General features: G+C 52.3%; 1 protein-coding gene across 1 annotated transcript in view; it reads left to right on the top strand.

Annotated features, from left to right (window-relative positions):
• The window catches only part of SEZ6 (seizure related 6 homolog), a 130,233-nt gene that overhangs the window by 61,333 nt on the left and 54,069 nt on the right, over window positions 1-14,831 (top strand). The window contains exon 3 of the mRNA XM_075593076.1: window positions 9,877-10,062. Within this exon, the coding sequence (XP_075449191.1) occupies window positions 9,877-10,062 (186 nt within the window). The remainder of the gene's footprint in view (window positions 1-9,876; window positions 10,063-14,831) is intronic.

The following is a 14,831-nucleotide window of genomic DNA, read 5'->3' on the forward strand; positions in this document are numbered from 1 at the left end:
TCCCCCCCCTTTCCCCCCCCCCTCCCTCCTCTCCCCCCCTTTCCCCCCCCCCCCTCCCTCCTCTCCCCTCTCCACTCTCCCGTCCCTGTCACAAAAGCCATATTTTTGGTGTCTGGGTGGAAGTAATGTAACTTTATTGGAAGATAATGCAGCATTACCAATGCCAATGGGCTCAATTATGGCTATTATTTTAGCATATAATAACCTTAGCTAATTAGGCCTAAAGGTACAGTATGTCACTCAGTCTCCAGAGAACACTTAAGGGATTTAGGCCCAGATTTAGTAAATCACCCTTGTTGTAGTGCACTTTAATAAACCCATCCACCTATCTTGAAATGGGCCTCAGGTAACATTAAGGCTTATCTTTTAGCAGGGAATCTGGACTTCAGTTCACTTAACAAAAATAAAAGTAGTGGTACTGTAACTGATCTGAAGAAAATGTACACTTGTTAAACACAGAGGCAAAGCTCTTTTGATTTAGTTGTAGAACCATTTATACAACTAATGCCTTTATAATATCAGCACCTTCTGTTTGTAACGCAAAATAGAATATTCTAAATGCAAACGGGCGGATACGCTGTACCCAGGGGCGGATACGCTGTACCCAGGGGCGGATACGCTGTACCCAGGGGCGGATACGCTGTACCCAGGGGCGGATACGCTGTACCCAGGGGCGGATACGCTGTACCCAGGGGCGGACACGCTGTACCCAGGGGCGGATACGCTGTACCCAGGGGCGGATACGCTGTACCCAGGGGCGGATACGCTGTACCCAGGGGCGGGACACGCTTGTACCCAGGGGCGGATACGCTGTACCCAGGGGCGGATACGCTGCACCCAGGGGCGGATACGCTGCACCCAGGGGCGGATACGCTGTACCCAGGGGCGGATACGCTGTACCCAGGGGCGGATACGCTGTACCCAGGGGCGGACACGCTGTACCCAGGGGCGGATACGCTGTACCCAGGGGCGGATACGCTGTACCCAGGGGCGGATACGCTGTACCCAGGGGCGGACACGCTGTACCCAGGGGCGGATACGCTGTACCCAGGGGCGGATACGCTGTACCCAGGGGCGGACACGCTGTACCCAGGGGCGGGACACGCTGTACCCAGGGGCGGATACGCTGTACCCAGGGGCGGATACGCTGTACCCAGGGGCAGACACGCTGTACCCAGGGGCGGATACGCTGTACCCAGGGGCGGATACGCTGTACCCAGGGGCGGATACGCTGTACCCAGGGGCGGATACGCTGTACCCAGGGGCGGATACGCTGTACCCAGGGGCAGACACGCTGTACCCAGGGGCGGATACGCTGTACCCAGGGGCGGATACGCTGTACCCAGGGGCGGATACGCTGTACCCAGGGGCAGATACGCTGTATACAGGGGCGGATACGCTGTACCCAGGGGCAGACACGCTGTACCCAGGGGCGGATACGCTGTACCCAGGGGCGGATACGCTGTACCCAGGGGCGGACACGCTGTACCCAGGTGCGGATACGCTGTACCCAGGGGCGGATACGCTTTACCCAGGGGCGGATACGCTGTACCCAGGGGCAGATACGCTGTATACAGGGGCGGATACGCTGTACCCAGGGGCAGACACGCTGTACCCAGGGGCGGATACGCTGTACCCAGGGGCGGATACGCTGTACCCAGGGGCGGACACGCTGTACCCAGGTGCGGATACGCTGTACCCAGGGGCGGATACGCTTTACCCAGGGGCGGACACGCTGTACCCAGGGGCGGACACGCTGTACCCAGGGGCAGATACGCTTTACCCAGGGGCGGACACGCTGTACCCAGGGGCGGACACGCTGTACCCAGGGGCGGACACGCTGTACCCAGGGGCGGACACGCAGTACCCAGGGGCGGACACGCTGTACCCAGGGGCGGACACGCTGTACCCAGGGGAGGACACGCTGTACCCAGGGGCGGACACGCTGCACCCAGGGGCGGACACGCTGTACCCAGGGGCGGACACGCTGTACCCAGGGGCGGACACGCTGTACCCAGGGGCAGACACGCTGTACCCAGGGGCGGACACGCTGTACCCAGGGGCAGATACGCTGTACCCAGGGGCGGACACGCTGTACCCAGGGGCGGATACGCTGTACCCAGGGGCGGACACGCTGCACCCAGGGGCGGACACGCTGCACCCAGGGGCGGACACGCTGTACCCAGGGGCGGACACGCTGTACCAAGGGGCAGACACGCTGTACCCAGGGGCGGATTTAGCTTTTTGCTGTCTGTAGGCTGGGGGGCGGCCCTCCTCAGCGTATGATGTCACGACAGTGTGTTGTCAAGGCGTTTTGTGACGTCATGCTGCCAAGAAGATGCGACCCTACAGGAGGGTGCCCGCTACGGAAAAGATGAGACACCCACTTAAACAGAAACCAATTGCCGCCCCCAAAAAATTTGCAGCTCTAAGCTATAGCCTTCTCAGCCCCATGGGAAATCCGCCCCCGTCTGTACCACACCAGTATTAGAATAGGCTATGTTTGCATACCATAAACATCTGTATATAGAAGGAGACACTGTTTCCTCAATTAACACAAAAAGATGCCAGTATAACTCTCTATTCTCACTAGGGTATTCACTGAGGTGCGTTAGAGCCAATCCGGCACTGCTGCCCAAAAATTGCTTTTCAAGTCAATGGGAGTTTCTGTGCGTTGGAGCCCGATCGGCACTAGTGCACTTTAGTGAATCCAGGATTCAGAATATCACAGAGTTTCCATAGGAATCAATAACTGTGTTGGCGCAGAATATCCCAACATATCCCGTTTTACATGAACGGAGCCAATTAACGCGTTTACAGTACTTCCGTATGAAGAATTGTTGCGAGTCTCTACAATATTACCTTGCGTGTATGTATGTATGTATCTTTATTTATATAGCGCCATCCAAGTACATATCACTTCACAGCAGTAACACACATGAGATAATAATATAACACACAGTGGGAATAAGCGCTTCAGACATAAAAGTAACATTAGGAAAGGAGTCCCTGCCCCAAAGAGCTTACAATCTAAGTGGTAAATAGGGAGAACGTACAGAGACAGTAGGAGGGGATTCTGGTAAGTGCTTCTGCAAGGGGGCAAAGGTCAATGCATATTATATGTATACTATTAGCTTGTGTGTTTTCATGTATATAACCATTTGCAAAGCATTGAGTACATGGTTGGCGCTGTATAAACAAAAATCAACATACCGTATATATCTGTCATTTTGAATGAGCTATTGTTTTAGGAGTTACGCTCCGACACCGTTCATATAAACCTTCTCCATTTCATTTTCCGCCATTCCTTACCAACCAATATTTGTTTTTAGCCTTGTTCTGTAGTGCAGAGTATATAATATTTGGACACTTCATTTTTTGGGTGGGGTTACAGGAACGCCAGGTTTACATCAGTGTAACCCTTTCACTGCCAGAGCAGAGCAGCCAGCCACGGATTCAAAGCAATACTCTGCAGGCACCTTGGACAGAGAAAAGGTTTAACATCTCTGGCATTCAGGACGGAAGAGGAGTTTCTCTCTTACAGCCCTGACCCCGTGCTCTCAGCCCCGACTCCGGGCTCTCAGCCCCGACTCCGGGCTCTCAGCCCGACTCCGTGCTCTCAGCCCCGACTCCGGGCTCTCAGCCCCGACTCCGGGCTCTCAGCCCCGACTCCGTGCTCTCAGCCCCGACTCCGTGCACTCAGCCCCGACCCCGTGCTCTCAGCCCCGACCCCGTGCTCTCAGCCCCGACTCCGTGCTCTCAGCCCCGACTCCGTGCTCTCAGCCCCGACCCTGTGCTCTCAGCCCCGACTCCGTGCTCTCAGCCCCGACTCCGTGCTCTCAGCCCCGACTCCGGGCTCTCAGCCCCGACTTCGGGCTCTCAGCCCCGACTCCGGGATCTCAGCCCCGACTCCGGGCTCTCAGCCCCGACTCCGGGCTCTCAGCCCCGACTCCGAGCTCTCAGCCCCGACTCCGAGCTCTCAGCCCCGACTCCGGGATCTCAGCCCCGACTCCGTGCTCTCAGCCCCGACTCCGTGCTCTCAGCCCCGACTCTCTCTGCTCTCAGCCCCGACTCTCCGTGCTCTCAGCCCCGACTCTCCGTGCTCTCAGCCCCGACTCTCCGTGCTCTCAGCCCCGACTCTCCGTGCTCTCAGCCCCGACTCTCCGTGCTCTCAGCCCCGACTCTCCGTGCTCTCATGCCCGACTCTCCGTGCTCTCAGGCCCGACTCTCCGTGCTCTCAGGCCCGACTCTCCGTGCTCTCAGCCCCGACTTTCCGTGCTCTCAGCCCCGACTCTCCGTGCTCTCAGCCCCGACTCTCTGTGCTCTCAGCCCCGACTCTCTGTGCTCTCAGGCCCGACTCTCCGTGCTCTCAGCCCCGACTCTCCGTGCTCTCAGCCCCGACTCCGTGCTCTCTGCCCCGACTCTCTGTGCTCTCAGGCCCGACTCTCCGTGCTCTCAGCCCTGACTCTCCGGGCTCTCAGCCCCGACTCTCTGTGCTCTCAGCCCCGACTCCGGGCTCTCAGCCCCGACTCTCCGTGCTCTCAGCCCCGACTCCGGGCTCTCAGCCCCGACTCTCCGTGCTCTCAGGCCCGACTCCGGGCTCTCAGCCCCGACTCTCCGTGCTCTCAGGCCCGACTCTCCGTGCTCTCAGGCCCGACTCTCCGTGCTCTCAGCCCCGACTTTCCGTGCTCTCAGCCCCGACTCTCCGTGCTCTCAGCCCCGACTCTCTGTGCTCTCAGCCCCGACTCTCTGTGCTCTCAGGCCCGACTCTCCGTGCTCTCAGCCCCGACTCTCCGTGCTCTCAGCCCCGACTCCGTGCTCTCTGCCCCGAATCTCCGTGCTCTCAGCCCCCACTCTCCGTGCTCTCAGGCCCGACTCTCTGTGCTCTCAGCCCCGACTCTCCGTGCTCTCAGCCCCGACTCTCCGTGCTCTCAGCCCCGACTCTCCGTGCTCTCAGCCCCGACTCCGTGCTCTCTGCCCCGAATCTCCGTGCTCTCAGCCCCCACTCTCCGTGCTCTCAGCCCCGACTCTCCGTGCTCTCAGCCCCCACTCTCCGTGCTCTCAGCCCCCACTCTCCGTGCTCTCAGCCCCCACTCTCCGTGCTCTCAGCCCCGACTCTCCGTGCTCTCAGCCCCGACTCCGTGCTCTCTGCCCCGAATCTCCGTGCTCTCAGCCCCCACTCTCCGTGCTCTCAGGCCCGACTCTCTGTGCTCTCAGGCCCGACTCTCTGTGCTCTCAGCCCCGACTCTCCGTGCTCTCAGCCCCGACTCTCCGTGCTCTCAGCCCCGACTCTCCGTGCTCTCAGCCCCGACTCCGTGCTCTCTGCCCCGAATCTCCGTGCTCTCAGCCCCCACTCTCCGTGCTCTCAGCCCCGACTCTCTGTGCTCTCAGGCCCGACTCTCCGTGCTCTCAGCCCCGACTCTCCGTGCTCTCAGCCCCGACTCTCTGTGCTCTCAGCCCCGACTCTCTGTGCTCTCAGGCCCGACTCTCCGTGCTCTCAGCCCCGACTCTCCGGGCTCTCAGCCCCGACTCTCCGTGCTCTCAGCCCTGACTCTCCGTGCTCTCAGCCCTGACTCTCCGTGCTCTCAGCCCCGACTCTCTGTGCTCTCAGCCCCGACTCTCTGTGCTCTCAGCCCCGACTCTCTGTGCTCTCAGCCCCGACTCTCCGTGCTCTCAGCCCCGACTCTCCGTGCTCTCAGCCCCGACTCTCTGTGCTCTCAGCCCCGACTCCGTGCTCTCTGCCCCGAATCTCCGTGCTCTCAGCCCCCACTCTCCGTGCTCTCAGCCCCGACTCTCTGTGCTCTCAGCCCCGACTCTCCGTGCTCTCAGCCCCGACTCTCCGTGCTCTCAGCCCCGACTCTCCGTGCTCTCAGCCCCGACTCTCTGTGCTCTCAGGCCTGACTCTCCGTGCTCTCAGCCCCGACTCTCCGTGCTCTCAGCCCCGACTCTCTGTGCTCTCAGCCCCGACTCCGTGCTCTCTGCCCCGAATCTCCGTGCTCTCAGCCCCCACTCTCCGTGCTCTCAGCCCCGACTCTCTGTGCTCTCAGCCCCGACTCTCCGTGCTCTCAGCCCCGACTCTCCGTGCTCTCAGCCCCGACTCTCCGTGCTCTCAGCCCCGACTCTCCGTGCTCTCAGCCCCGACTCTCTGTGCTCTCAGCCCCGACTCTCCGTGCTCTCAGCCCCGACTCTCCGTGCTCTCAGCCCCGACTCTCTGTGCTCTCAGGCCCGACTCTCCGTGCTCTCAGCCCCGACTCTCCGTGCTCTCAGCCCCGACTCTCCGTGCTCTCAGCCCCGACTCTCTGTGCTCTCAGCCCCGACTCTCCGTGCTCTCAGCCCCGACTCTCTGTGCTCTCAGCCCCGACTCTCCGTGCTCTCAGGCCCGACTCTCCGTGCTCTCAGCCCCCACTCTCCGTGCTCTCAGCCCCGACTCTCCGTGCTCTCAGCCCCGACTCTGTGCTGTCGGCAGTTCTATTTATCTGACGATATATGTTAGATTGCGGTAGAGCTGTGTTCCTCCAGCCACAAGTGAGTAGTTAAATAATAAGTTTTACACTTGTGACTAACGGAACATATTTTAAAGGTGCAATTGAAGATGGCGAATTTGTTTTGCTAATTTTTTTATATAGCATTGAAGCTGGGGTCTCTGGGGCACCGAACCCCATTCATTTCAACTCCGGGGACCCCCTACTTCTGAAGATACTTACCTCCATAAGGGGTGCCAGTAGCCGCTCCGGTTGTGCAAACAGGGCTTTAAAGTTTAACGCTCCCACTTCACATGGGCCAATAGAAAGCTATACCTATGACGCACTGGCTTCCTATTGGTCTACAGGGCCCGAGATCTTAAACAGCAGACATATTGGGAACCCGGGTAGCCGAGGAGAGTAGCTACCAGTACCTAATTCAGAGGTAAGTATCTCCAGAAGCAGAGGGCATCCAGATCTGGAATTAACAGGGTTCAGCTCCGGAGACCCCCTGCTTGAATTATATATATATATATATATAATTTTTTTAGTCGCAAAAGCATTTGCAGTCTTGGATTGACTCTTTAAAGTTGTGATATTCAAACTTTTGGGTCTAGCAGAATTGCTAGACAAATTAGATTTCCGGAGTTTACTTGCAGAGGCACTAACATAGCAGGCTGTCCGTTATTGCCATCCGGTGGTCAGATTCGGTACTACAACACTGTAATTAATGACACAGCTGCAGTATTCCTCAGTAGATATGAGTCTACTTGCTAAGTTACTTTACACACGAATAAATTCGAGCCTGGGCATGACCAATCATGAGCCAGACCTGATGCCCTCCTCCTAAATTTAAGAGTGTCCTTCCCCCTCTGAGGAAGGCAGGTCACACAACAGGGAATCTGAGATTGGGGCCTTCCCTTGTGCTCTTCCCTCCGGGGGAGAGTGAGTGTGGACCATACCTCTGCCTCTGCTATGGAGGTGGGGAAGAGCTAGGATGGCTGTGGGTGCCCTTGGCCTGTAGTGACAATCCAGGGATCATAACCAGTGAATAGCTGAGAGACTGTATTGGGCAGAACCTGCCTTGTTCCTGTAACGGTACAGAAGAGCAATAAACCGTTCCTGTTGTTATATACCTCCTGCCTGGTGCGTGACCTTACTGGGGGGAGAGGTAATAGTTCTACCGTGGGAGATCACCTTCAGTTCCTGGAGCCTACGGCAGATGGAGGCGCTGCACTGCTAAAGAGATATGCGGGGTATGAACCCCAGAAGCCTGGTCCTGTGTCCCAACTACCATCGGCGGACGATTCAGCCCTCCTGTTACCAGCAGGTATCTTGCACCACACGACCAGTAACGGCCAAATCTCCCACCGGGGGGGGGTTACATGTATATATCTTTATATAGCACCCATAGCGTACTCCGCACTTTACAAAAGGGACAATACAACATAGGGAATAATACAATAAGTGCTACAGGAAAGGAAATCTCTGCCAGGGGGGTCTTACAATCTACGTGTAAATAAAAAAGTAGTGGTACCCTCCTGTACCATCACACTTTAGCCACTGGTAGCTACATATTTAACATCCATTGTGATCTTTTGATATTATTTAGAAACAACAAGAGTAAAGATGATGCCCTCTGCATATACAGATGGAGCACAAGTGATCTAGATGAAGTAAAAACAACACTTCATTAGGGCATCTGTAAAAAAATCGCCTCCATACAATACCTCCTAACGCGCGTTTCGCCTAACTCTTATTAGAATACCTGCAGGGCTCATCAAAGATAGCCACTAATGTTCCACAGAGGTGCATTTTAAATCTGAATCTGCTAGATTGACTTTAGAACTGTTTCCTTAGTTATGCTCACTCAAGAAAACAATTGATTTTTTTTTTATTTTTAGGGCCTGTTATTGATGTTTATTGATGCGTGGTACTTACTGCATCGAATTATGGCAAAGCAGGCGTTCTGTGGACGAGTGCTCTCCTTTATTGCATTTTCTCAAGGACGTGTTACTTCAGACTGGTGTAATTCATCTACACTATACCGGGGGTTCTTACACGTTACCTTCTCTGTGACCACTTCAATGTTAATAACTGTATTAGATCGGCAGTATATTGACCACAAGTGTAGTGATAAATATAAATAATATCTATACTGTACCAAAATGAATGAGCCTGTGCATGCAAAGCAGCACGTCACAAATCAACATTCGTCACTGGTAGAAAAATGCCACAGGCTGCATATGAGAGCTGCCCAAATTAAATAGTAAGAATTTTGTGGACCACCACCACTTATGTCTCTGGGGGACACCGTTTAAGAACCACTGATTTATACAATGCATCTTTCTGACGGTGCTCTTAGAGAGAGCTCTAACAGCCGAGCACCTGCTTTTTCATCCCAGTTTTGCGGCCAGGATCGGCTTAGCTCTGCCCGACTTGTTCTGTAATTGGAAGTGAACGAGGAACATCCCTCACCTCCCCATTGGTTGCACATATGTGCGCTGGCTGGCAGCTTTTTATTACAGATTTCTGTGCCACGCTCTGCAGAGAGAGTAATGAGAGATAAGTCGCCTACGCAGAGACAGAGTGTGGGAGCTGTGACTAAAGCTCCACAATTACTCATTACCCTCTCCTCTTCCTCCTCACTCTCCCGGGAGCTCTCTCCCCTCTCGCACTGCCATCTATTGTGCTTCACATACGAGTGGCACAGACGCAGGAAGAAATATTTGATGGCTCCCATTAGGGAAGCAGCACGGCTAATTTATCAAACTGTGAGTTAATGAGTGGTGCCAAACACCCAGCCCAGGAAATCCATCGCAAGATGGAGATGGGACATTATAACTTTATTTCAGCTAATTCATCACTCTGGCTCCTACAGAGGAACCTCTGTCTTTGCCGCGCACACCTTGTTATATTCCTTTCAGCTTGTGCTCTGTTCCACTACTGAACCATATGCCACAGCCGCAGAGAGCTATGGTGCGGTCTATAAAAAAAGGGGAGGGGGGGAGAAGGGGGATACCTTGTGCCCCCCCCCCAAAAAAATCACACGATAATAATACATGGTTATGTCCTAAATTGATTTTGTCACACTACAGTACAATAAGTGGTACAGTGTCAATAATGTCACATGCAGTAACACACAAGCTGTGTAGTAATTAAGTGGAGGTGGTGTTATCTGTCTGCAATGCACAGACTGTGTTACACATGAATAACACTCAAGTTGTATTAAATTCCAGGAATAAGGTTGTGTTACATACAGATAGCGCACAAACAGTGTTGCTGGATGGTGAAGCACAGGTTGTGTTTCCTATCAGCAATACTCAGGTTGTGTTACATGCCAATAGTGCTACGTTGCAATGGTTGCAGTTTACATTGCATAACAGATTTATGGGTATTGTTTGTCTCCTTGCAGCTTACGTACTGAGCTGTGGATTCCCACGCAGACCTGTTTATGGGGACGTGTCTGTAACCAGCCTGCACCCTGGGGGTGAAGCGTATTTCTACTGCAATACTGGCTACCAGTTACATGGCCCCCCCACCCTCACATGTCTGAATGCAACACGGCCCTTCTGGGGCGGCCGAGCACCGCAGTGTGTAGGTAAGGTATGGTTGTGCGTGTGTGTGGTGCTATTGTCTCATGAGACAGAAATGCCCAATTCTACATCCAATGTGACAAAATATATAGTAAAATACATCAATATTCTTGTGAGCAAGGGTCATATAGCTAAACCCTTTGGCCAAAGCCTTACAAGCCTGCAAGCCAAGTCACGGCATGACCAGTAAGCAGGTCCTGAACCTATGGTCTCATGGACCTACACAAGTAGAGAGAGGGGCATGTTCCCTATTCAGTATTGTAAGAATAGAGTCAATGAACAGTTAATGATGCATTCGCTTTCAGATTAGTGAACGGAAATTAATACATCATCAACTGTAGATTAACGCCCTTCTTATTACTGTATATTGAATAAGGGGTCATATATATTAGCAACGGGGGCACTTCAGTTCTTGTTAGGAGATAATGTTTTAAATGGGCATCACTTGGAAGCTCACAGGTGCTTAGCGCTTCTGCCTGCAATGCATTGTTCATGTACAGATGTGCCCTGCGTTCTTGCAATCTGTAGCACGCTGCAGCGGACATACAGAGCGCGCCAGCGGGAGACGTGGATGTTGCTTTAAAATTAGCCACGCGCAGGAAGGGTAGTGGGGCTGATGCACCATTTTGCCTGCAGGGGCCGCACCAGGGTTACAATAACATTGGCTACATCTGTAAATTTGCGCGAGTACATTTACCAACCCAAGCAGGCCGAGTTTACAGCAATGTCTTAGACCCCTTTCCCCCCTCCCCCATGACCCCCAGCACATCTACATCCCACCCACCAAACCCTCTCCCCACTCTGTTCATCAAAATCGCCAACACGAAAAATCATAGACTGGCTGTAGCACGATGTCCGGTTCAGCCAAATAAGATGGGCAAAATAGCCACCGCATTTATTTATTGAATAACAGCCATAGTAAAACTGCCCTGATCTTGCCTATCCAGGCCAAGGGGTAAATTCAAATTGTACAACCAGATCAAAAACCTGTGGCAAGGACTTACCTTGAGCACTGTCTATCAGCCTAGCGCCCTTGACCAGATCCCCTCTTGAAACCTCCCCCCACACCCCCATAACGGGCCATTCCCCCCCCCCCCCCGCCCCCAATCGGGGGTAATTACCCAATACCTGACACGGTCACTAAGCCATATTCCAATGGCTGTGACAAACTTACACTGGCGACACACTTTATTCGAGCTTGGCTTGTCCCACGAATTCGGGTATACCCGGGTGTATTGAGGTTTGTGACTGTTTTCTGCCCGAGTACATTGAGTTATTTTCCAAGCAGGGATTGAAGCATTTTATTCCCGCTGGCTGCAATACTGCACAGTATATATATATAAACTGCATTACAATTCATGAATTTATGCCATCTGGTAGACACGCGAAGCATTGCAGCCTATTAAATCCTAATCATTATCATTTAACAGATCAGCCGCCCATCAGCCAGGCATGAACCCAGGCTGGGAAGGCAAATGCAACGGGGCTTGTCAGAGGTGAGGAGCGGCGCATTCCAGGTATCTGCCAGGTACATACCGGGTATTTGCTCGAATAAAGTGTGTCGGTGCAGTACACCTTTTTTAACATATACAAACCAATAACACTATTTTATATAAAAATCTTTCCCCTGATTACCCTACTAAAACCCCAAATTAAACTGAAACTAGGTCAATTAGGAAGGAGGGAGGGTGGAACTGATTTACCTCACAAAAAGTGTGGGAAGTTCAACGTGCAGGGGACTATATGTAGCCTCCCAAGCTATCTGTCACCTGTAGCCCCCACCAACAGCATGAGAACCACAAACTAAAACTACCTACTTCTGCTCAGATCGAGAGTTTCTAGGACTATAAGTACGTAAATGTAACTGATAAAAAAAAAAGGTGGAAGAAGGGGTGTGTGGTGAACCGCCAACCGGGTCACGAGGCCTCTTATTGCAATCAGATATTTATCTAAAATTGAAAAGTAGTGGAGGATTTCACAATTCAGTGTGTGGCCGCAGGACAAAAGTAAAGGCAATTTAACAACAAATATTTCCCACAAGAACGCAGGGGAGCAGCTAAGTGGAGCTAGAGGATACTCCTGTATCACAGCTATCATTTGGATGAAGCTACTGTATGTCTCCCACTATACCCGTAAAGTGTGACTTTCTTCTTTACTAGAAGATACACTTCACAGGGTATATGTCAGTTTTATATTACTATCACATACAATACACATTGCATTAAGCATAGCAGAGCAATACAAGCAAATGCAATTCCAAGGTAACTCTGTGTGCTCATTTGCATGTCAGTACCCAGAATCCCTGGCTGCAGTGGAAGCACTGTATATGGTAAGTGATAATGTGGAAAGGCTGGGTTGCAGACCTGTCTGAGACGTGAATGGGCTCACAAGTGAGATTTTTGTTTACTGATCCACCCAGTTAATGTTTAGTATTAACAGCATTTTAGTGCAGGGCCCATCCTTTTCACCCCCGCTGCTGCATTAATATTTGTATTACACTCATTTAACACCTTCTTATTGATCAGTAACATCACTGACCGTTACTTCCTTGTTTCTACGTTTTAAAAATGGGTCATCTAGTTCCGAAAAATGAAACGTCTGCCAGCTATTCCAAAGCAAAACTACTCTGTAACATGGATTGTTTACCAAGTCTACTGAGCTGAACCTTCCTAATAGATAAAATAGAGGTTAGACACAGGCATATAATATAAAGCTCAACTCAGACCATTTATTGGTGAAACGAGACCAGGTACACAACGTTTCAGTGTACAAGCAGCCCCTTCAGGAGTGACCCCTCCTGCTTAAAGTGAATTAGACAACGTCACATGGATCTTGCACTGGGTCTGATACTGGAGTGACCCATTTTAAAGTACCTTAATTACAAGTCTACTCCTTCACCCTTACAAAATCGTGCTTCTCCTCACAATGCAATAAAGCACCTCTGGATCTGGGTGTCCATCCCTTCAACCTTTGCTACATGTAACCTTTCTTCAGAGTAGCCAAAACCCTTGTAGAAAATGTATAATCCCCTCTAAATTTGACCTACAGCTCCAAAGTGTTACAAAACATTTTGTGTAAACAGACAAGTAGTAAGGTGCAAAACAACAGGAGAAATTTGATGGACAAACATCTCGCGTGGTAATGGTGTAGACTAGTTACATGGCAAAGAGATATATAAACCCATTTACCGCCTGGGGAAGCAACATAGCAAAAGGAAACCAGTTTGTAGGCAGTGGTCAAAGAGTCATACAAAAAGAATTGTGATGAGTTGTTACGGTTGTGCTCGCCACAAACCGGGGCCGGACCGCGGGGCTGAGGTTGGGTTATGAAATCACCGACCTTAGACCGCGCAGACTGGTCCGGAGTGCGAAGTTCATAATCAAATGGGCCGGGTTCAGAGGTCAGCGTAGTCGTTGGACGAGCCAAAGTCAGGGTAGGAGAAGACAGGACAGTCGATGGCCGAACCAGGGTCGGGATAGAAGACATCTGGGTAGTCGTAGTCCTAGCAAGAAATCGGCAACAGGGAATCAAGCAGGTCCTCCTGCTTCAGCTTAGTAGCTGCGGGTCGGGAGCGGGGTCTGCGCGAGTGGCGTCCACGACCCATGGTACCGGTCTCAGCGAGGAGAAGGCTGACCAGAGTTCAGCAGAGAGAAGGCTGACCAGAGAGGGCACACCGCCAAGCAGCACTGGAAAGCCAATTCTTCAGCGCAGGAATTCAAGTTGGCTTCTGCGAAGGGAGAAAGAGCAGCAAGCCACGGGGTCCAAACAGCAACCTCTGCTAAGGGTAGAAGCAGCAGGTTGCGGCCTCCAGGGAGATAGCACACAGCAGGTCTCCGGGGTGCTAGGACACAGGCTACAGCGTAGTAGCTGCTGAAGGATACTGGAACACAGGAATGAAGCAATGAGCTGGAACACATCAACAGCAAAGTCACGAGGGTAAACAGGAACTAACTCTGGAACACAATACACAGAGATTAGTACTAGAGATAACAAGCCAGGGGCTTGTGGCAGAACACGGTTAACATTCAAGAAGGATTATGCTCGGCAGAGAGGGATTGTGGGAATGCAGTATTTAAAGGCCAGCGGGCCAAACCCCGGAGGAGGGTGTGAGGGCACTGCTCCAATGACTGAGTACAACGCTAGGTTGCAGTGATAGCCCACACAGCTGCTGTTGAAAGAGGGAATTAGTGAGAACAACAGCACCCTGCAAGGCTACGAGAAAAGCCAGGAGTGGATTCCTGACATAAGTTAATTAAGAGCACCATCCTACAAATGTCTCTGCCGCAAGGGGGCCTGCAGTGCACCGAAGTGCAGTGATTTGCTGCCGTCCACCTTCTCTGGCAGAAAAGGAAAGATAGAAGCACAGAGAAGGACAGACCTGGCAGTGTAGGACCTTATAGTGTGTTATATTGAGGAATGCAAAGCAAAGTATCAATGCATTCACAAGGATACAGTTCAACCAGTTCATCGCGAGGTAGAGGTTCATCTCTGGCGGGTAACACTGCTGTAGACATAGCAGGTCGCATTTGGGATTGCGCTGCCGTGTGCTGGTTGTGCCGCTATCCACGTTCTCCTCCGTGCTGCTTGTTCCGCCGCTATAGCACATGTTGTGCTTCTGTCAGCACTTCGCCGAGGTCTGTTATAGTCTGCGCTTCTATGTTTCAGTTTGTGCCTGTGTTGAACACTTGTGTGGGAAGTCATTAACGTGAATCTGCACGGGAGGACTATACAATCAGAGACTTGCAATAACTATTCTCTATATCAATTTCATTCA

The sequence above is a fragment of the Ascaphus truei genome, chromosome 3, assembly GCF_040206685.1.
Source record: "Ascaphus truei isolate aAscTru1 chromosome 3, aAscTru1.hap1, whole genome shotgun sequence".
NCBI lineage: Eukaryota > Metazoa > Chordata > Amphibia > Anura > Ascaphidae > Ascaphus > Ascaphus truei.